This window comes from Harpia harpyja, chromosome Z (assembly GCF_026419915.1).
Source record: "Harpia harpyja isolate bHarHar1 chromosome Z, bHarHar1 primary haplotype, whole genome shotgun sequence".
Classification (NCBI taxonomy): domain Eukaryota; kingdom Metazoa; phylum Chordata; class Aves; order Accipitriformes; family Accipitridae; genus Harpia; species Harpia harpyja.
In genome coordinates, this window is record NC_068969.1 from 43,472,363 (window position 1) to 43,495,644 (window position 23,282).

The 23,282-nt window shown below is 47.3% G+C and overlaps 1 protein-coding gene across 3 annotated transcripts in view; it reads right to left on the reverse strand.

The window, feature by feature from the left end:
- Window positions 1-23,282, reverse strand: part of CORO2A (coronin 2A) — a 59,247-nt gene that overhangs the window by 9,646 nt on the left and 26,319 nt on the right. The window contains exons 2-8 of one of the 3 annotated variants that reach the window (XM_052776832.1): window positions 14,259-14,459; window positions 8,958-9,070; window positions 4,162-4,311; window positions 3,430-3,609; window positions 2,638-2,754; window positions 785-889; window positions 342-438 (exon numbers count right to left, since the gene is read on the reverse strand). In XM_052776832.1, the coding sequence (XP_052632792.1) occupies window positions 342-438; window positions 785-889; window positions 2,638-2,754; window positions 3,430-3,609; window positions 4,162-4,311; window positions 8,958-9,070; window positions 14,259-14,459 (963 nt within the window). Of the gene's footprint in view, window positions 1-341; window positions 439-784; window positions 890-2,637; window positions 2,755-3,429; window positions 3,610-4,161; window positions 4,312-8,957; window positions 9,075-14,258; window positions 14,493-23,282 lie in introns of those variants that run through there. The other 2 variants (XM_052776834.1, XM_052776833.1) reach the window with 2 other exon arrangements.

A 23,282-nucleotide genomic window follows, 5' to 3' on the forward strand; every position in this document is an offset into this window, starting at 1 on the left:
ACAAAGGGCAAGGAGCATCCTCCACCTTTAAATCCAGACTATCATCCCTTCCACCTTGACCAGGTATGCGAAAAGGGATGCAGCAGCGACTGGTAAAGCTGCTCGGCCCGTGCTCTGCTGGTCGGAAGGGACCCATCCAAGCTGTGACCCTGTAACACCACCTGTGATATATCGGTGAGCTGGGCCAAGCCGACTGTTGTGCATCTGTAAACCTGGGCGGAGCCTGGAATCTGACCCACTCTCTTTTCTGAATTATATTTTGGATAGTCCTGGACTCTGACAGCCTCTAAAACAAAGAAGCCACCATCCTGTTGTAACGTTAGACATATGCTGCCACTCACCAATTCCCTTCTGTGGTAAATGAGAATGATATTCCATCAGGTAGTTTAGGTATGGTTTCTCAGGGCTTATCTCATAGTACCGTATATTTCCATCACCCTAAAGGCAAAGAAAATGAACATAAGCCAGGGTCTGCTGTTCAGCATGAGGGTCTGAGAAGAATGCCTGGCCCCAGAAGCCATGCAGGCTCAAGAATGAACCAAATATTTACTGCCAAATTCCTACGTGGGAAAGTTCGGGCTCTACAATGTACCTCCCCACAGTAAACATGGTACATCTGCAGTGGCAAATGTAGCCTGATGCTGCAGCACCCTCAGGCCCCATCCCATCAGCGTATATCTTTAGGTTAATGTGCTTCAGAAGCATCTTTGACTTCAGCCTGACGCAATGCAGGCCGGGAGAAGAATCAGACAGGCCAGCATTTGCTGATATTGAAAGCACTTACCTTTCCCGCCACGTAAAGCATGCGTGTGTCTGAGTCATAGAAGGGGAACAGGAGTCCTGAAGAGCCATCAAGATCCTCCTCCAGTAAAGGCACAGAAAGGTCATTCTGGGCAGGACACAGAAAAAACAGACAGCTGCAATCATCTGTCACTCACCTCAGGTCAGGGACACCTTACCTGAACCCCACCTGGCAGTGGCATGTAAGTGCAGCTCTATAAAGATCCTAGGACATGGCCAGCTGCCCTGAGCAGAGGGCCACACACAGACTTCTTCAAAGCTTTATGGGTGGGAAATGGGTGTTCTGTCCCTGGCTCTTGACTGCATGCAGCACCTCAGGACATCAGTTCCTACCACTAGAACATCTCAGGCACCTGATGACATCTCAGGGGTAGATACAATAAGAAACACTGCCTGCCTCTACGTGGGCCACCAGACTCTGGGAGATGGAGGGGCCTTCAGGGCATGTCTGCATCACACAGTGAATTACTCGTGTTCCCTCACTACCTCTAGTCAAGGCAATACCTCCACAATAGTGCACCACTCACCACAAGAACAGTCTACATCAGCCAAGCAGTCTCCACACTGCACGGTGGGAAGATTCCCATTGCAAGGGCAAAAGCTTCCATCAGCCTATTGCAAGTTAGCCTTGTAGGAGGACATAGCACACCACTCCATACACAAAGCTGGTATGTCTCATACAAAGCTATCCCTGCACTGCTGAAGGGAACAATGTTGGGAGGATCAATGGGGCAGAGTATAGTGTCCCATGGCTGCCATTGTGGCTATTGTCACATAATATGTATTTAGTATAGGGTTAATACATACTTTGTCCTGCAGAACTGCCCAGCTGCAGACTCCAGAAAGCCAGAGCTTCTGTTTGGATGCGATGATGACATGGGTCGACAAGGACCTCAGAAAGAGGCCTGTGGGCAGGTCCTGTGCCAATGCATGTGCCTAAGGAGGCTGCACATGCCTGGCCTCACAGGCCTTCCCGCTGTGTTCTCAGACTAAGTGTGGCCAGCTCCTCTAGCAGCTCTGAAGGCACTGAAACCCTGATATGAGACCCATGGTGTGTCAGAGCACTGCTCAGCCTTGTGGAAAGCCTTCAGACAGCAGCACAGTGCTTTGCCTCCCACATATGCAAAGAAACCATGTCCAAACATAGCCAAATGGCAAATCATATACCTGGTCTACCAGCTTTGTCAGGTACGAAGGGTAACAGCACAACAAAGAAGCAAAATATTGTGCTGCAAGTTGGTTGATGCGGAGGGACAAAGTGAGATACTGACAAAGGAAAAGAATCTCAGTGCATATGAAAGGTGTAGAGGAGAGCAGGGTTTCATAAGGCTAGCAGTCATCATGATAGGAGATCTTGTCTTGGAAGTGACCAATAAGTGCTACCTCAATACTCTACTGTTAGGAATCATCAGAAATCAAAAACACCCCACATCTTTTTCCCCATTGAGGGCTTCACCTGAGTAGACTGTGTCTAGAGCTCATTTCTCTTTCCAGTACTAGCAATAATTTGCCAGTAAGACCAGTAAAAGCTGCTTTTAAGTCAGAACTACAGTGACCACCCAAAGGTCCTTTGAAGGATTTCTTCCTGTAGGGGGCACAGCATTCTCTTTGTTCTGGAGGATTTCTGTGCTGAAAGCTTTGAGACCACCTTCAGAAACTCAAACTCAGTTAACAGTGTCATAGCAGTAAGACCTATCACCCATTAAGAATGTGACAGATCACTTCTGAATTGCTGTTATAAGCCAATTCTTGGGTATTTGGCAAGTGGAAAACTTAAAGTGACAGCAAAGAGAGAAAACTGAAGCTGGTATGGTTATGATTGCTGGTCCAACTCACTTGATCCCATAATGCAATTTGCCTATTATTCCACCGAGATGTTCCAGTAGAGAACAGCTTTTTCACATTTCCAAGAAACAAGACTTTGTTGACTCTGTGAGACTTGTAGCTGGCTTCCTATAGGAAGAGAAGGGACACTGCGTGAGTAAGAGATAGCATCTGTTGCATAGCTACATTGCATGTTACACGACACCTCTGATTCAGTCACGTCTGAAAGATCTGCTCAGCCTGGCTGAATTACAGTGAGCAGATTTCATGGGGATCCAAGGAAGGTGGCCTAAACTCTTCAGGAGTATTCCCAAAAGCCCAATCAATCTCTCAAATTATTCATTCAAGTATTTGCAAGAGGGTAATCCCTATTAGTTGTAGGCAGGACTTCCTGTGTACACAAATCTGTGCAAACACCTACAAAACAGTCAGCTTTACCTTACCAACAGATATAAAGTACAGGCAACAGGAACAACCCTGTCAGTGGGACACATGTACACTTGCATCCACCTGCCCACTGGATCTCTACAAAGCCCTCCCAAGGCATCCCACAGAGGACTGCAAGAGGGAGCTATGAAAACAGTGCACTTCAGGAAGGGTTTCAGGGAGCAAGGAGCATGGTACCAAGATGCATAAACCCTGTTTTCTACAATGACAGCAAGTGTTCCATGAAAAGTAGAAGGCAATAGCACCATCTGGTGCCTTGGGCAACGTGGGGCACGGGTGTGTCTTCTTTAATGGCAATGAATCTACCCAGAAGAGGAAACACTCTAAGGGGTATGATCAGCTGGACCACAAACCTACTTGTAGGACTGTTCCTGCACGAGGGTCTATCAGACGTATCTTTCTGTCCCTGCAGGCTGTGGCAAGGAGACTGCCATCTGTGTTGAATGACATGGAGAGGACCACATCTTTGTGAGCGTCGAGGATCTTCACCGGGTTTGAGATGACAGCCTCCCTAGTGTCAAGGTTCCAGATCATTATCTGGAGCAAAAGAACATAAAAATCAGCCCTTTGCTGCCTGATCAACTGGGGACTTTGTGTACTCTATTCACTTCTTCCTCTCTTCTCTAAATGTATAGGTCTTACTATCATAAGTGGTTGTTCCCTGGCATTTAAAATAATTCCTGGTACTTACAGCAATGTATCAGGGACACAGTGTCTGCTCAGAATGACCAATTTTCTAATTTCCTTTGCAACCGCATTTTATACATAAAAATGGCCAGCATCAATGCAGATATTTGCACTAGCACAAGAATGAAGCCGAACAAAAGTGTATGGCATTGCATATTGTATCCAATCCAGTAAAGGAAAAGGGGAGAGTAGACTGAAGTTCATCAGAAGACTGGAAAATTAGCAAGTCCTTTTGAACTTGTAGCAATGTCCTTTTGTCTTTGGGGTCACCATGGAATATAGCCCTCAAGAAGGCTTCTGAACTCTTTAGTATTATCTTACAGCTTGAAATTAAAACAAATTTCAACACACCCTGCCAAACAGGGTGTCCACAGAGGAGAGGTCCACAGAGAACAGACCCACCTTGTAGTCATAGCCGGAGCTGAAGAGGATGTTATTAGCAGTGGGATGCCATTCAATGAGGTCCACCTTTCGAACATGCCCAAGAAGTTCCTTCTTTGGATTGGTAATGTTTCTTGTTAGCAAGTGCTTGGGGATGTCCCAGATTTTAACCTGAATGGCACAGGATGGGTCTTTGTGAGATTCCTGAGTAAGGAGCTAATTTGGAACTTACCAATAACTATTATTCCCTTGGTATTATTATTCCCTTGGTAGTGAATAGTGAATAAAGCTCCTGGCTTTACTGAATGCCAGTCCTTTAAATTAGTATCTTTACTTTTTTGTGGGCCTGAAGACTCCTCTTTACCCTCTGTCTTTAGCCAGCAGTTCTACCAGTTTGTTTTCTCTTGGCAATCCAACCCTTACACCTGGCCAAGCCGCCAGCACAATTAGGAAAAGTTATTCCCAAGGGGAAGAAGTAAACCACAGATCTTACAGACCTTGCCTCCTAACAAACTTTGAGCAGGAACAAGCAAATCTGAAATGAACTTCAGCAAAGAGTCCCAGAAGATATTATAGCAGTGATTGATCCAAGCAGTCATCCACTCAACACTACCTGGTAAAAGAACTGAGAACTCCCCTGGTCAGATGACAGCTATAGTACTGTTTGTCCCATAGAAAACTGCACCAGTGCTGAACACTTTGCAAATGACACAGCCATTTGTCAAAGTAAAGAGAAGCCCACCCAGGTGGCCACACAGCAGATGCCCTGAGAAGAGAGACTGGGCAGCACTCAACACTGGGAGTGTGCTGTCTCATAACAGGTCTAGCTGCAGCCCTGGGTTATTCTAGAAGGATGCTACATGAAGACAAAAATCCTTTGTCCTCCTGGGGTGGAAGAAGACAATAGAGGAAACCTGCAAAAGGGGCTGAACCTATGCAGGTAAAATGAAAGACTCTTTCTCACACTAACCGTAGAAGCACAAGTATTTAGGATGCAAACAGATGATTAGCCATTTGGCTCAATGAAAATTACTATGCTTGTCATTTTTCTAGGACTTCACCTGAAGCAAGAGGGAAATGCTCTTTGAAGCAGATAGCTCATGGAAATTAGCCACACCCACCCAAGTCTCCCACTGTTTGGCTGATGAGGATCACACCCTTCGAAGCCAAAGAAGGAGAGGCACAAATTCTGGGCCCTGCTGGGAAAGATCATGAGGACCCTTCTCAACAGTGTTTATCCCACTGAGGAATCAAGCCCATCAGAAACCCAAGGACTGTGAGGTCCAGATTAACTTCTACAGCTGTAAGAGAAAGCATCACACTCTACAGCTTCAACAGCTATCACTAAAGGAATGGGGCTGAGAGAGTAGAAAAGGGAAAAATAGGTTGTGTTCATGCTGCGAAGAACTGCCTAGAATGAACCATTCACTCCCCATGCTGTGAAATGGTTGGTGGTAAAAGCAGGGAAAAGCCCCTGGCAGGAATCTCAGGATGCATTAAATGGCAGAATTTGCCAGTGCTTAGCATGCAGAAGAAGCAGGTCTTGGAGCCAGACCTGTCAGGCCAAGCAGGAACAATCCATGAGCCTTCTACCCTGCTGCATCTTGAAGAAAAACTGACACAGCAAAGTAAAAGGCACAGAGTTGCCCCTCTAAACATAGGGGAGATCTTCAGCAAGCTGAATTCATACATGCCTGATGATTTGCCGAAAGGAACAGAAGAGTTAAGAGGATAAGCCGTCTCCCCATACTGTTCAAACTCTCAGCCCCTGGCCACTTGCCTTGCCCTCAGTCCTAAGCCTGCCTGAAGCAGCAGTGGGAACTGGAAAGGTCACTGGGTGTTCACAGAGACTATCCATCCCCTCCAGTACCCAGAAGTACCACTCTACATGTTTCAGCTACACGCCACAAAAGATAGCTGTGGTACCACCAAGGCAAGCTGAGGAAAGGCTCGTTAATGTCCAAGAAACCTCTGAGGAATGTGGGTGATGGGAAATTTCCACCATCTTCACAGAAGCTTTTGGTCTCCTCAAAAGTTCCAGGGAGACCCAGTCCAGTAAGAGCAATCAGATGCATCCTAGCATACAAGCCAGAACAGTGGCTTATGCTAATGCTCAGAAATGGCAGAGAGCACCAGGCCTTTAACAACAGATGGCAAGGGAGGCTTTGGCTCTAATGTCCAGTCCAGTGGAAGTGTTGGACGCTTCTGGGACCCCCAAAACTTCCTCAGACTTCTCTCAGAACAGAGAGAAAGTGTTACTGTGGAGATGTCCCAACAGTATGTGCAGTCTGAGCTCTCCAGTACAGGCCAGGACAAGACAGATGTTGACCCCATGGAGTAAGTCCAAGAGCAGCCAATGAGATGAGGAGGGGACAGGGGCACAGCAAATCTGAGGAGAGCTGGAAAGAAACTAATTTGTTCAGTTTGGGAGTGAGAAGGCAAAGGTGAGCTCCTCTGGCTGCCCTTCAACTGCATTGCAGGAAGGCACAGAGAAGATGGAGCCAGACTATTTGGAGGTGCACAAGGAGACCACAAAAGTCAATAGACACAAATGGCAATATGGGCACTTTCTGGAGATCAGAGCGCCCTATTTTCCCTAGAAGGGTACTCAACCCCTGGAAGAGGGCCCAGTGAAGCCACAGGATCTGTCGCCTTGGAGATCTTCCCAACTCATCTGAAGAAGGCTTGGAGCAACCTGATTCATCTGGCCTGCTTTGAGCAGGGCTTGGACTAAGTGACCTCCACAGGTCTAGCTACCAGGTACCAGGAAATACAGTCACACTAAGAAACACAGTCTGCTGTCCCCACTACTTAGCGTGGAGGGAAGAGGTGTCCGTACACTGTGTCACTGTGCAGGGGACCCCTAGAATCCCATTTCCTGCTACGAGGATGATGCTGGGAGGATAGTACCAAAAAAGAGAGTACAGTCGCAAACAGCAAGACTTCTTAAAACAACTTTTGGTGCTGCGACCAGTGACAAGCTCAGTGTTTCCATTCTTTAGCCTGAAGAATGATCCAGTGCCAAGTTGCAGTAGGAAAATGGAAAAGCAAGCTGACAGAGAACAGTCCTTCTGCATATACCCCAGGGTCCTGGTGGACAATAGAATAAATATGACCCAGCAGCATGCCCTGACAGGGATGAAAGCTAGCAACATCCTGGTCTGGAACAACAGAATGATAGCTACTAGATCGAGGGAAGCGATTTCCCCTTTACTCAGCAATCATTAAAAAACAGCTGGAATACTGCATCCAGTTTTGCACCTTCCAGTGCAAGAAAGATGCTGATAAACTTAAGTGAGTCCAGTGGAGGCCACCAGGATGCTCAGGAGGCTGCAGCACTTGTCCTGTGAGGAGAAGCTGAGGGAGATGGGCTTGCTCAGCCTGGAGAAGAAACAGCTTCAGGGCAAACTGATAGAAGCCTTCAACACTGACAAAAGACTACTGAGAAAATAGAGCCAGGCTCTGTCTTGAAGTGCAGGGTGGGAGGACAGGATACAGCGGTCACTAACTACACTCGGGACGTTCTGACTGCACATAAGGAAAAAATTTCCCCATGGGAGCAGTGAAGAACAGGAACAGGTTGCCCAGAGAGGTGGCGAAATCTCCATCCTTGGAGGTTTTCAAGACTCAGCTCCACAGACCTGTGCAGGAGGTGGGAGTAGAGACCACTCAAGCTCCCTTTCAACATGAATGGTTCTGTGATTCTGTAACTGCAGCAGGAATCTTCAAAGCTTGTGCTCATTCCTCATCTGAGGCTCAAAAGAGAGGGCATGGTGGTGCCTTCCTGCCACAATTCCTTTTGAGACAGCACGAAAACCTGGCATACAGGTTGGAAGATAATATAAAACTCTCACAGGCAGCTCAGAAATTGAAAGAAGCCTTCAAATAAGACATGAATATCCAAAGAAGCAGAGGCAAGTCACTAAACGGGAAGGACAATTCAAAGGGCCTAGATTTCCAATTCAAGAGTGATTTCTGGCAGAGCTGAAATGGCAGAGGATGTGCACCAAGCCAGGGCTGGAGGAGATGACAAGGGAAACCTCACTGATGCTGTGTGGCAGAGGGTGAATATAGCCAGTGGGAGAAAACACACGTGGGATCTCTGGAAAAAAGCACAGTGGTTAGTCAGATGTCCTCACTATCACAGAAGTCAACATCACACAGTTGACAGGACATGGAAAGCAACCTTTCAATGGGTAGATATGGGCTAAAGTGTCCCTTACAAACATGAATTAAATCTTTCAATTCCTAATAACTAGTCTGCACCTACACTGGAGTAAAATATGTGACTGCATCTTAATTATACTAACTTCAGCTAAACTACTTATTTCAGAATAGTATGATGCAGATTCCTCAGCTACCTCATAACTGATCCAGTATGACTTTAGAGAGTAACTGAGTGTAGGAACACACTCAAACTTGCTCTGCAGGGAATTAATCTGAAATAGCTGTTCCAGATTATGTTGTGTTGAAACTTTTATTCTAAAGTAAAGGAATAGTTTTATAGCAATTAAACTTGAATAGTCATTCCATTTTAAATTCATATGCTGTTTTTCTCATGCAAACACACCCAAAAAGACGCAAGCCCCCACAAAACAGATCTTCCTCCTCACGCTGATTTTGGTATATCATCCAGAAGGGATCACAAAGGTCTGACCTCAAGAGAAAGAAAGGAAATTTACTCTTCCCTGACTTTTTTTATAAGTATACATATGCTTTCACATCTCATCCATGGGCCTTTTGGTTTCTTTCTTGTTTCTTTCCCCAAAAAACACATTAGCCAGGTAATAACGCAGAATACAAGCTGGTAAACTTACTGAGGCATCTTCTGAACACGAAGCTATTACAAAGTCATTGAACGGGTTCCACTTGACGTCCAGAACATTCCCTTTGTGCCCACATATTTTGGGATAATGTGGGTCGAGCTTGCCTGTCTGGAAAAAACAAGTATCATCAAACCTAAGGTGAGCCATGGAATTATGGGACATTTCCAAGGAAGATCCAAGCCAACTCCAGCAAGAAACCTCTTTCTGCTTGTTATGCTCCAAATGCCCTGGGTGCTCTCTAGCTGTTGAGAATGGGTTTTTGCTGTCCCTGCAAGGCAAGTCTTGATGATACACTGACAAGAAAGGAAAGAAGTACTCAGGCCTTCCTAAGTACACACTGTTATCAAGAAATCTGTACAGCAATCGAGTCTGCTGAAGTTAGAAGACAGTATTTGGTTCAGACACCAGAATAAAACTTAGAGGAAAAATACTCGTGAATGAGTTGAATCTTCCACATTTTTTAAAGATCTTGGGGGGGGAAAAAACAAACAAACAAACAAACAGAATCTCTTTCAGAAGACATTTCTTATAAGCAGAAATGGTTTAGCTTTTATTTTTTAGCCTCACCAGCTAGAATTTATTTTACTTTTTAAGTAAAAAGAAATTTGTGACACAAATTAAAAATGCAGTTTTTCTTTCAACAAGCTATCTATTTCTCTCTGGTAGTGTTCAAATCTAGCCATTTACCACATTCAATCAGCGCTCCAGACTCTCCAAAAAAATGCCCTGTTTGGGTGTCATCTTTACTGGTGAAATTGCGAAGTGCACTAAGGAGTATTGAGGGCGTTGTGCCACATGGGGGCTGTGTTGCATCAGGATAAACCCATACTGTAAGCTTTGCTACAAACTCAAGTCGGTATATTTATTATGTGCTAGGAAGGTGCTGGGGATTTTATTAACATTGGAGCAGCACTTGCTGCTCCCTGTCAGGAGCAGAAGTATGGAGAGCTGCAGGACCCACCTTACATTCCAGACATCTGTCCAAAAGCAAAGGTCAGTCACCTAAGGAGAGAGATGTGGTGGCAAGCTGCTGATGCTTACTTGCTTACTTTTATCCCACCTGGAAGAATCGTAAATCAAAATGAATGCAAATGCATGCTCTCCTGGAAAGCAGACACTTCTGTTGGTGTCATCCCTGCACCTCTCCAGAGGTAGGCCTTAAGAGTGCACAGCAGAGGGGAATCAGTGTTGGCCCTAACCTGGATGGGTCTAGGATGTAATTTTCCCAGCCTTGAAAATTTGTATGGTTTTGAAGGCAGAATAGGACACAATGTGTAACTATTCTGGCTTCACCGGAAAGTTTGTCGCATAGACTGGGACGAACCTGCTTTAAACTGAACACCCAGAGGGCTTTGAAATGTAAAAGACTGTGCTTTTTTAGACTACAGTCTAAAACAATTCCCTTTTATAATAGCAACAATGCAAAGTGACTTGGGAAGGCAGAAGAGAGATAAAAGGCCTTTAATAAGCAGCGTTCCCCCGCCCACGGTGTCCTTTTGTAGGCTTCAGGGCTGGTTTCAAGCTGGCAACTCAATGGGCTGGGCAGCCAGCTCCACAGGGATCCCTTGATCCATATGGGAACTCTGTCCCCTCCCAGAGCTCGCTGCCTGTCTGCTCCCCACTCCATTTGGAAGACTCCCAGGCTGCCCTGAGCTCGCCTCTGTCTGCCCCATACTGCAATGCTCTCCTACCCCCACATCCCCAGCAGGCTCAGCTGGCCCTGGAAAAGGAGCCCTTACCCTCCCAGCCACACGTCCCACCTGCCCCAATGCAACCCTGCAGCCCTGGTACAGAGCAGGACCCACAACACATGAACCCCCAGGCTGCAAACAAACAGGTAGGGCTGTTGGTCTCAGACTCACATCTGCATGTGGAAGTGAAGCTCTTCATGTACTGCGGGAAATTTCATTCTGCAGACCAAAAACTATTTCAGTAACTAGATGTGTTGTCATTCATGCAGAGGTACCTGACTTCCACAGTTACTTGCAGAGCTTGAAAATGAGTAATTTTTCAACCGCTCACTTTCTAAACTCCCAGCATTTTCAAAAAGTAGCCAAACTCAGAGTTCCTTGACAAAAACCACTTCTAGTGGGACAGCTGTTAAAACTCTCCCAGCAGATTTGTACAGGGTAGATTACTGTGAGATGGGTCAGCCCCACCTCTCAGGTGTTCTTCAAAGGGCATTAACACACCTTGTCATCACAGCACAGCACAGCGCTCACATATGGCATCAGTTAGGTAAGGCCTGAGAGGTCATCACAGGTTTCATTTCATACTCCTTGCCCACAGAGAGAAGGGAGCAGGGTTTGTGTCTAAGAGGTCTACACAACCACAGATGTCCTCACTTTCACACCTGGTACTGACACACTGAAAGACTGGAGACTGCAAAGACTTGGACACAAATATCTCTGTCTCTCAGGACTTTGTTCTTATTTTGCTATCCATTTGCTTTATGTTGCGAAGGAACAGGCAGATGCAGTCGCAACCAAGTCTGGTCATCAGAAAAGGAAAAAGGCAGGCCTTTGTCTTTCAAAGGAAGGCCACAAAATTGCCCGTTGAGTCAAGATACTTCCTTGGCATCAGTGCATGCACTTCCCCAACACATCTGTGTCAGACACCAATCTACACCCAGGCCACAGTGTGGGAAAGTAGCTCATCTCCCAGTTACAGCCACTGAGCCCATGTCTCCTCAGACTTGGAACATTCACAAAGGTATTCAGTCTGTTCTAGGCACCAGGCAGCCCCTGTGGCCACAGCCACTTCCCTCCCTGGTGAGATGTCCTTCAATGGCACATCTTCATGAGGACCTAACTGACACATTCTGCAACAGAAGACCATTCTCCAAGTGGTGGCAAATACTCAACTAATTCCTCTTCAGGTTGAATGCAAAGGCCTGCTGAAAGGAGGATATCTATGGCAAAGAGCTCTTTCCCTACATAACCTCTGCTGCTCAGCCCCAGGCTCTCAGAGAGGAAGAATGGTGCGGAAGGCAGGAAGTGGTATTTATTCAAGGAGAGATGAGAGAGCTTGGTGTCCATGACTCAGCAGGAGAGGAGCACAACAATCAAGCAAGGAGGCACGGTTAAACAGAGAGAGGTTGAGCCTGCATTCAACCACATGCTGAAGCAGGCAGCCCCTCCAGTAGCACGCAGAGAATGAACTCAAAAAAGCACTGGAGGGACAAGAGCAGCTCCCAGAGCAGGTTGTTCATCCTCCCTGGAAAGTGGAGCCCTCCCTGTCCCAGCTACCATCTCCCACCTTGGCTAAACATGATGTCCTGACTCTTGGGCTTTTCATCCACATTGTGGCATGCTTGGGATGTGGCTGCTCCCTGTGAATCCAGTCAAAACCACGATCAGCTGTCCATCATGAGAGGGCAATACTGTCCCAGGCACATATCTCCAGACTGGGGTGCCTTCAGTGGCCTGGCAGCCAGGGTCACAAGCCAAGAGCCCAGTATGCTGTCTACCAGGGATCACCACTACAGGAGGAGATGGCAGCCACAAATACCACCACCAGGAGCACAAGTTGAAAGCTGCCACTTTTCACTAGGTGGCACCAGTTTGGAAGTGTATCATGAAAAAAAGTAACTGTATCACAGCCCCCAGACTCAGGGAAACCCTTTCTGCGGGTTGCTGAGGCTGCTCTGCCCCACCAGCACGGGTCAGGAACAGGTATTCAGAGAACGGCTGTATGAAGCACAGCACGTACAGATCCTTTCCCTGATACATCACCAAAGGTCAGCCCTCGACGGACTTCCTGAACTAGGGGAACTACATCTGCACAAACACAGTTCGTAAACCAACTCCTCTCCATAACTCTGTCCTGTTTTGAACCCCTCAATTCTTCTGGGCTCATCAGCATCTGGAGCAGTGAGCTCCACATCTGAACTGCAGAAGGATTCACATCTGCTGCTAACGGTCTGCTCCCTGGTCTCCAGGATGCCCTTCACCATGCAAATCAAGAATTGCTCCTTAGACTTCTTCCCCACCTTCTTCACAGTTTTATATACCTCACTTGTTTTTTTTCCCAGACTGAGTGAGGCCTAACCTACAAAGTCTTTCCACACATGAAAGCAGTTTCACATTTTCACTGATGTACTTTAATTATCCTTTTCTGTATCTCCTAGTTCTACCATGCCTTTGACTTCTGCAATCCGTATTTCGGATCTGGGTGGAGTATCTGAGCAGATGTTAAGAATGGAAGAATTGCTACTAAAGATTAGCCAGGCTGAGAAGAGGTGAGAAGACAGAAGAATTAATAGTAAGCAGTGCAAGCACCTTCAGCTCATTTTGCCAACACTTTGAGAGCTGGGTCCTACCCCACATCCCACAGTCACCAGCTGCCTGCTTATAGATGCAGCTCTGTGATAAAGTCAAGTTCTTCAGCCTCAACAGATCATGGTCGAGGGGACAGAAATGACTCAGTCAAGAAAAACAGGGTAGTGGTTAATTTTAGAAGGATTGTCTCTGAACAGCACCAGCAGTGAAGGAGCTGAATAAACAAAGTTTAGAAGGGCTGGGAACTGTGCTAGGTTCTTCAAGCATAGCCAGTTCGCTTTCATCCTTAGCAAATATATATTGAAAAAGTGGCATTGCAATAACACCATCAATTAACTTTTAATTAAAGGCTGAACTTTCGCCTTTCATCTGTTCTGCCCTGATTCCAGAGAGCTCATAATCTTATATTGAAGTGAATCCACATTAGTGCATGCCTAATTTTTCTGAAGCAATAAACATCAGACAGCTAGCTTCTCCCTCTCATCAGATCCCTAAGTCATCAAAACCCATAAACATGGGATTTGTTTCTGAAAAGGAAGTTTTTCCAGCATCAGTGCTTGAAGCTTAAGAGCTTCATTGCTTGATAACTGTGTCTCCATTCTTTCACAAAGGACAGGGTAGAGCAAAACATACCATATTCTCCTTTGGTCACAGCTGAAGCCATGCCATTAAAGCACCTTTCAGTTTTTGCCCTCTGTATCTACTGCTTTTTTATTTGCAATTTCTCCTAGGAGACAAATATGTGAACAGCACAGTTCCTGCTGATTATACAAGGCAAATGAGATATGAAGTGAAAGAAGGTGTTAAAAAACTGCAAGCAGCAATGTAAAACATGTAAGTACACACATCCCAGGAATCACCTGTCAGGATATCTGGGGCCCCTTCCATCATTTTGCAATTCAGGCAACAGCATTAACTGAATATCCTGTGTGATCTAGCTCCCTAGAAAGCCTGGCTCTCCTCCAGCCTCTCAACACACTCTTGAAAGGCAGCTTGCCTCAGCAGAGCTCACCTGCTGGATGGGAATGACGATGAAGGCCCCTCCACCCACGCACTCGGTCACCACAGCAATGAAGTGGGGGTTCACGGCACAGAAGTGGTTGTCGTGGACGTTGCGGGTAATGGGCACACAGTCGTAGCACTTGTCCTTGCTGGCGGCTTTGCCGTACACATGACGGAACTTGGAGCTGCGGTACTGTGGGTGCCAAGACATCTGCAAGGGGAGAAACACAACGCCCCGTGACATAAGGACTGGCTGTCCCAGCAAGGCTTGCAGACCTCCACTCCCCTCTCCACAGCACAGGCTCATCTTCCCTATTTGGGCTCCTCGCACCAACCCTCAGCCAGCAAGCAGCAGCCACATTTTTGTTTGCTGGTCTTCACCCCTTCGGCATGACCTGCCTTTGCACCCATCGCACATCTCTGATGGAGAGAGGAGAGTGCAGGGGAGAAAAGACAGCTCTCTTCATCACCAGCCAGCTGGGCTGTACACGCACCAGCAGTCCCTATTGCTGGGGCAGGGCCACATGGCACCAAGTTTAAGAGGAGATCAATCTCAGTTGCACAGAGCTCAGGAAGCATGAAAGATAAAACATCTTGGGTGAGGAAAGCCTGAAAGATGGCCAGTCTGGATGCATGCTTTGTTTAGCACTCAGGTGCTTTAGAACCAAAAACAAGTCTAAATTTTGCTCACAAGAAGGGAAAAAAGAGGTTTGAGAGGCCATAGGAATAGTTACAGTCACCTGTTGGTTTTTTCGCACTGACAATGACATTCTGCATGTCTGGTATATAACTGCACTGCAGCCCTCTGACAGACAACATTTTAAATGGTGTTTAAATGAGATACACAAAGCATGCTAAACACAAGAATCCCTTCCCACAGAGAGCAATAATGCTTAATGGAACTGATGCAACTGATTTCAAATAGGAAACCACCCACGCTGGGCAGAAAAGGCAATTCAGACTATTAACTCCAGCTCTTTCCACAAGACCTAGACAGTAAAATGCACATGGCGAGGATGGTGAGAAGACCCTACTGCACAAAGGAAAAGAAATGCAGATCAGGCAAGAAGGTTATGGGTGAAAGAGAGCCTGACACAATCAGCTGCGAGTATAGGCAGAGACTGGGAAAGAGCTTGAGTTTGTCCCATATTGATCTGTTTAACATGCATTGGGTGAATGATATTGCCAGTGATGCTGAATCAACAATACTCCAGTTTGAGAGGGGAACTCAACCAAGCAGCTTTTGGGTTACAGGAAGACTTTGACTGCTCACTCACATGGGTAAGCATTTGAAGGGAAGCATGCACTCAATGGCAGGAAATCAAGTGCATCATCACCTGACAAGTAGGGGTCTAAGCAATTCTAAACCAAAATATCCTTGTTGCTGGCACAGTATTGCATCCCCCTCGGATGACTATTAAATGCTCAGAAACTGTATTGCTTGATCCTGGGTAGTCTAACTGGAGCTTTACAAGCACCCATCAACACAAAGATCCACAAAGCTCACATCCCACGTCACACTGGAAGATTTGGGCTGTGAATAGTGCTAGAACACAAGTCCTGTCCTATTCCCCACCTTCTCCCAATCTACTGGCACAGCTCAGAGCCAACCCACCTTGGACAAATACACATCTGTAAAAAATCAGCCCTGGCAGATCACTGGTTGCTTTCACAGTCATTTTTGTTGCTCACTTTTACCTTGGCATATTTTACCTATGTTAACCCTGCATTTGTCCATATTCTTAGCTGATCAAATTTCTTGTGCAGAAAACATTAGGGGCAAAGGATCTCTGATACAGTGAGGGCTACCTATCCCAAAAGAAAACAAAGAAATGCAAGTTATTTGAAAGAGAAAGCAGTGATCCTAGGAAGCTAGTCTTGGAAGAAGGGATGTTCTCAGGCAGAAAGAAAGCTGAGGTTATATGCAACTGTCTAGCTCCCCAAACAGCCCCAGAGGTGCAGCATTCTCAACTTCATGCTCATTACAGCTTTAGTGGTTAGGTTTGTCACACCGGGGGGGGGGGGGGGGGGGGGGGGAAATCACTGTATTGTCTGGATGCAGCAGTTCCTTCTTACAGCAGGGACATTATCTTTCCAAAAGGAAATTAATTGCCTGGCTCCAAGGAACTTCTAGCTAAACTGCACTTGATGCGGGAGAGAGTGCGTGATCTGGAGGTTCAAGGCTCTTCTGCAGAAAGGAGTAGCCAAGCACACAGGAGATATTCATTATTGCAACACCATTTCTACAGAGAGCAGGAACACATAGTAAGATACTGACATCCCATGCAGACTACCTGTAAAATGTTAACAGCAAATACAGAATACAGGAAATAAAAGGAATTAAATGTCCGAGTTTGGACAGTGCTTAGGAAAGACAGTTCTCTCCTATTTCGACTTGTAGAATTAAGGTTCAGCTGCTACAGCAGTGGACTTCAAAACACCTACAATTCAGGCAGCACAACAAGATCTGACTGGGAATATCATAAAATTGGCAAAGACAATCCCAGTGGAACAGTGTCCCTTTTGACACAATTTCAGCCACAGCAGAAATCTCAGCATTTAAAGAAAAAACTCATGGATAAAATATGGTGAAAAACAGCATGAACAGGTGCAGTATCAGCAGACTGTGTCTGCTACAGTGGGAGACGCTGATCCCAAATAAAGCAGACACATAGACATTAGGAAAAAATTGTTTGGAAGGAGGGTGGAGGAGTGTTCTGCACTAGAGGTTGCTTGAGTGGTGATAGGTCTCCATCCCTGGAAGTCCTTTCATGACTTGATTAGACAAAGCCATATGCTCCTTGATCTAATGCTCATAATAGTCCTGCTTCAAACAGGTGGCTGAACTGGAGTAAACCAAGGGCACAGTGCCACCAAACCATACCGAAACCTTACGATTTACAGCTGAAAAAGCTCACATCTTCACTAAGCAAAATAACCCCCTGCATGTATAGCCTGTCTGCTACAAGCCGTGCGGTGGACAAGATGTGGTTCCTCAGCAAGAGATGATCTCTGAGCTGGCTGTTAATGATAACAGCACGGCCAGGGCTCTGACAGTTCTCATCTATTAGACAGTGCCAGCTATGGTGCCTACAAGAAGATCCTTGCAGAGGAAAGAGATCACCATTCCTATAAGTTCTCCATCAGAGCTCTCAACACACCAAATGCTGTGTTATGTACAAATGCTGGCCCAACACTGAATGCATAGGTGGGTGTACAGGTACTAAAGGGACTACAGAAGCACTTATCCCCCAAGCAGGCCCCCAGCGCAGTCTGCCTTCACGCTGCTTGCGCAGATCTGCCCTTCCACTGCTGTCAGGACAATGCAGGAACCAGTCACAGGCCACCGGTAGCCCTTTTCCATCAGCAGTCCTGGCCCAGCCTCTTTGCTTCCGTTCCTGTGCTTGCATGGCAGGACAGAAGGGGCCTCAGTCTACAGCTACAAGTCTCTTCCTTGGTTTTTTTGTAAAGCAGCAGGTTTTCCAGTCACTTCTCCTCCTCCTCCCTCTACCTTCCTGGAAGGAATGTGTTGGTTTATTCACTCTTCATGTGGCACTTCAACTATCTCAACCACGCTCAACTTTTTGTTCTGCTAGATGCAATGCCATATTTGTTCCTGGGAAAGACAATCTAACTGAGTGCCATGTCCACTCTCCAGGGCTGAAGGTGGAGCAGGGGGACTGGCCCAAGAGAAAAGAGGTATCTCCGTTCCTTCGTCTGAACAAGGAGAGCAGAAAACACCACAACAAAGACAGAGCTGGGAAAAAAACACTCGTGGCCAGGCAAGGAGAGGAAGCATGGTTTTCACAGCATCTCCCATCCAGGGCACAAAGAACTGTTCCAGTGCAGCTGACAAAAAGCTGGGCTTGCCTTCTGTCATGGTGTAAGCCCAGTGGGCAACAAAGCACCAGAGGCTGCTCGCTTAATCCTCCCCTGCCCTGGTGGGGTGGGGAGGAGAAAATACAAAGAAAAGCTCATGGGTCGAGACAAGGACGGGGAGGGATCACTCACCACTTATGGTCATTGGCAAAAGACAGGCTCAACTTGGGGAAAAAACAACATCAATTTAATTTACTACCAATTAAATCAAAACAAGGGTATTGAGAAGTAAAACCAAATCTTAGAACACCTTCCCCACCCCTCCCTTCTTCCTAGCTCAACTCCAGTCCCAGCTTCCTCTACCTCCTCCCACCCCCAGCAGCGCAGGGGGATGGGGGATGGGAGTTGGGGTCAGTTCGTCACACATTGTCTCTGCTGCTCCTTCCTCCTCAGGGGCAGGACTCCTCACTCTTCCCCTGCTCCAGTGTGGGGTCCCTCCCATGGGAGACAGTCCTTCATGAACTGCTCCAACCTGAGTCCTTCCCACGGGCTGCAGCTATTCACAAGCTGCTCCAGCGTGGGTCCCTTCCATGGGCTGCAGTCCTCCAGGCACAGACTGCTCCAGCGTGGGCTTTCCCATGGAGTCACGGCCATCTTCGGGGGCATCCCCCTGCTCCAGTGTGGGGTCCTCCCCAGGCTGCACGTGGGCATCTGCTCCACTGTGGACCTCCATGGGCTGCAGGGGGACAGCCTGCCTTCTCACCACGGGCTGCAGGGGCATCCCCTCCTCCCCCGCTCCTCCTTACCCTCCTTCCTCACTGACCTTGCTGTCTGCAGAGGGGTTTCTCTCACAGTCCACTCCCCTCTCCACTGCAGGTTTCCCCTTCTTAAATACGTTATCCCAGAGGTGCTACAACAGTTGCTGATGGGCTTGGCCTTGGCCCTGGCTAGCGGCGGGTCCGACTCAGAGCTGGGGAAGCTTCTGGCAGCTTCTCACAGGAGCCACCCCTGCGGCCCCTCCCCTCCTACCAAAACCCCACCACACAAACCCAATACACCTCCTTACACAGGTGTCAAAGAAGGCAGCTCTGCAAATGCTGTGTGGGAGACAAGGGTCTCCTCAGCTTAAAAGCACAAGGAGATCCCAGTTTCTGATATATGTCCTGCACCCAGAAGGAGCTGCAGTGTAGCCTGAAGTGCCATGACGTGCCCTCAGTGAAAAAGCACCAGATGTCACTTCCAAACACAGCTGCAATGAGACACATGGAGAGCCAAGCAGCAGCCCAGATAGAGCAGCTGGGAAGAGCTGGGCTGAGCAAAACACTTCTCTACAGGGCTGTACTTGAGCAGCTCCCGAGTGCCTGTTTTGGAAGAACAACATAATGTTATCTGCTGTGTACCAGGCAGAGATAAGTGGTCTTTCCTCTTTTATTCTCCACCCCTGCAAGATTGGCAGCTACTCGAAACAGCTTCCTCACAGAATGGAAACAGCTTCCTGGCAGTGAGCAGAGATGGCCACTTGGGTCACTGGCGGCATTTGCCACCATTCACTCTTGGAGGCAAGCCCACCTTGAATCCATTCCCATCTTGGGTGAGTCCTGCAGCAGAGCAGCCCCCACCTTCTCCATAAGGGCCTTTGAGCTCCCAGATGACTCCTACACTCCACTTCAGCTAATTTCACATCAAACTAGTCTGCCCAAGCCGTGCCACACTGACGCATTTTCATGTTCATCTCACTTTTTCCATGCCCCACCCTTGCCTACCACCCCACCATTAGGAGGCAGGTCATCTCACTGATGGGGGCAGGGGGCAGTGGGGGGCTGCAGCATCATCAGAGCTGACTCCATGGGCCACAGGGAGCTAGCTGCAAAATCCTCCCTTGAGCAAGAGGCAGAGGTACCTCCATGGGATCCCCCTCTCCTTCATCTTTCTATGGAAAGCAGGAGACCCCAGTGTATGAGCAACTTTTCTCTCTTCTTCCAAAGATCCTGCCGAGGCTCTGGCTGCTCTTTCCACCTACCTCCCCCCATTCAAGGGCCCACCACGCTGCAGTACCCCTCACCAACCTCCTCCTGGCCCTTGTCACACAGGCTCCCATCTCCACAGGAAAAAGGAGCTGGATAAGGAGACCTGGACAGTAGCAGGGCTACGTCTGCTCCCTCTCCACTCACAGCCCCAGGCAGAGCCCTGGGCATCCACCAACTCTCTGGGCCCCTTCCAGGGGTGGTGGGATCTGCCAGGGGGTTCTGCTCAGTGTTGCCTCCAGGGTCCTTCTTTACCATTTTTAAACATTCACTTCCGTTTTCTCTGTTTTCAGGTTTTTCCAGTCACAATTACTTGGTTTCCTTCCAGGTTTCATCTCCTTTACTGCCATCCATAGTGCAAAAGAACAGACAGAGACACCAGGCAAAAGAAGGTGACCGCTGTCCAAACATGCAGGGTTGGGATTAGCAAAGCTACAGCCCACCTGGACTTTAGTCTGACAAGGGATGTGAAGGGCAACAAGGAAGGTTCCTACAGGTATGTTTTGGGTTTGTGTGGCGCGGTTTTGGTAGCAGGGGAGAGGGCTGCAGGGGTGGCTCCTGTGAGAAACTGCTAGAAGCTTCCCCGGCTCCAAGACGGACCCATGTCTGGCCAAGCCTGAGCCCATCAGCGGCAGTGGTAGCACCTCTGGGATGACAGATTTAAGAAGGGGAAACCTGCAGCAGGGGAGGAGATTGGAGTGTGAGAAAAACAGCTATCCAGACAGCAAGGCCAGTGAAGAAGGAGGGGGAAGAGGTGCGCCGGGGGAGGTGATGCCCCTGCAGACAGCCAGAGCTCTTCTGGAGACCAGAATCTGGCACAGCATCTCCTGAAGGGACAGACTTGCATCCTCTCCCCATCCAAACACACACTGAGATGCTCACACTCCTCAGAACACCCCATGCCTGGGCTGAGAGCCTTCCAGTTCATCATGCATGGTGTGGATTGTACATTTCCCTCGCCAAACAATTGTTTTCTGTTTTCTTGTGCTGCTCACCTCTGAGCAGGTATGATGGTTTTGGCTGTGATAGAGTTAATTTTCTTCATAGTAGCTAGTATGGGGCTGTGTTTTAGATTTGTGCTGAAAACAGTGCTGACAATGCAGGGATGTTTTCATTACTGCTGAGCAGTGCTTACACAGAGTAGAGGCCTTTTCTGCTTCTCACCCCACCCCAAAAGCTAGTAGGCTGGGAGTGCACAAGAAGTTGGGAGGGGACACAGCTGGGACAGCTGACCCCAAATGAGCAAAGGGATATTCCAGACCATATGACGTCATGCTCAGCATATAAAGCTGGGGGAAGAAGGAAGGGGGGGACGTTCAGAGTGATGGCATTTGTCTTACCAAGTAACTGTTAGGCGTGATAGAGCCCTGCTTTCCTGAAGATGGCTGAACACCTGCCTGCCAATGGGAAGTGGGGAATTAATTCCTTGTTTTGTTTTGCTGGTGTGCACAGCTTTTGCTTTACCTATTAAACTGTCTTTATCTCAACCCACAAGTTTTCTCACTTTTACCCTTCTGATTCTCTCCCCCATCCCACCAGGGAGGACTGAGCAAGCGGCTGTGTGGGGCTTAGTTGCTGGCTGGGGTTAAACCACAACAGCAGGGTACAAATACATGCCAATGAATGAATAATGGTTATGTTTGCTTCACGTTCCCCCAGTTTCACACAAGAAGCCTCCCTTCTCCTTGAGACCTGTGCTCTGCAGAGCCTGTGTTGCACTCCTGTGTAAAAGCTGCCCTGGCATTGGGAGACACGGGCTGAAATCCAGCCATACCTCTGGAGACCTTGCCCCAGTGCACTTCTGGGGAAAACACATAACATGACAATCTTCCAAAGCACTTCTAAGCACTGTTTCCTATCGTTCATAGGCAGGTTTCCAAACTCTGCCTATACCTCACCTGCCACTCTGAAAAGCACTTCAGATGTTCAGGTGATCCAGCCTGAGAAGTTGGACTCTCTTCCTCCCCTGTCTTTATTGACAGGGAATCAAGAGAATTTACAGTTCTAAAGGACTTTTCTGAGGTCCCAATCTCTTGAAAGTTAGTGATAATTTGAAATGCAGAGGGACCAACAGAATAAAATAAATTTACCCCTCATTCCTTCTCTTGCATGCAGGGTCAAAAAGAGATAAAAAGGGGAGAAAGGACGGAATGTAAATGCTAATAAGGGGGATTTTGAAAGTTACAATGAACATTTTAATCTGAAATGCCATGAAAACTTTTCGTTTCCCTTTTATTTTCTCTTTTGGAATGCTAAATTTGTATTGCATAGCTAATGCCTTTTCCCTTTCAGCCTTGTCATTTTTAGGTGATCTTTCTATGGCTAAAAAACCCATAGGGCAGCCTTGCTACTCTCGTGGAAGCACTGTTTGCAAGTATCCAAGGAGAGTGCCACAAGAGATTCACACTCCCAACTCTATGCAAATAAGCAGACTGAAACTGGCAAAAGGGTACACAACTAGAAGGCTCCAGAGAAGACACACATCCTCTTCTCAGTCCTGAATCAGCAGTCCATGAAATAAAATCTTTACATGCACTCAGCTCCAAGTAATAAAATCAAACAAAAGCAAGCATCATTGGCCTTCCCAAAATCTGACTAGGTCTATGATTTTCTCTGGCCCCTTCTCTCCTACTGTCTTCAACTGTTTCATTCATCTTATCCTTCTCCTCTCCTGCTCAATCTTCTCTCCTCCCCTCCCTGTCCTTTTCTTCCATACAGCTGATCATCTCAAAAATTCACCCCTCCCCATCCAAAAATGAATGTAACTCACTGCCAAAAGGTAAGAAGAGTCACTCTGGGAGACTCGAAAAGTCCTTTCAGCTATCTTGTCTCTGCCAATGTCAATTACATAATGCTTAGAGCCAGATGACAAGAGCAAGATGTACACGAAGTCAGCTTCAACACTGCCCTACACTGAACACCAAGCTGCACATGGGAAATAGGAGAGACATTCCCATTCCCAGTACCCCAGGACTTGTAGAAAGGAAGCAGTTAAATACATGGCTTTAAATAAGGCAATTAATATATCATGAAATACTGCTGGTTTTCTGCCTGAGAGCCAGCTACAGGCACTGTAAATTTCATGACATGACTACATACAGAGCAGACTGTACAAGAGAGCTCCATAAGAAGTACTTCCCCTCTCCTCACTCTGCTGTCCCCACAATAGATTTATGCTGAAGCAGAAAGAC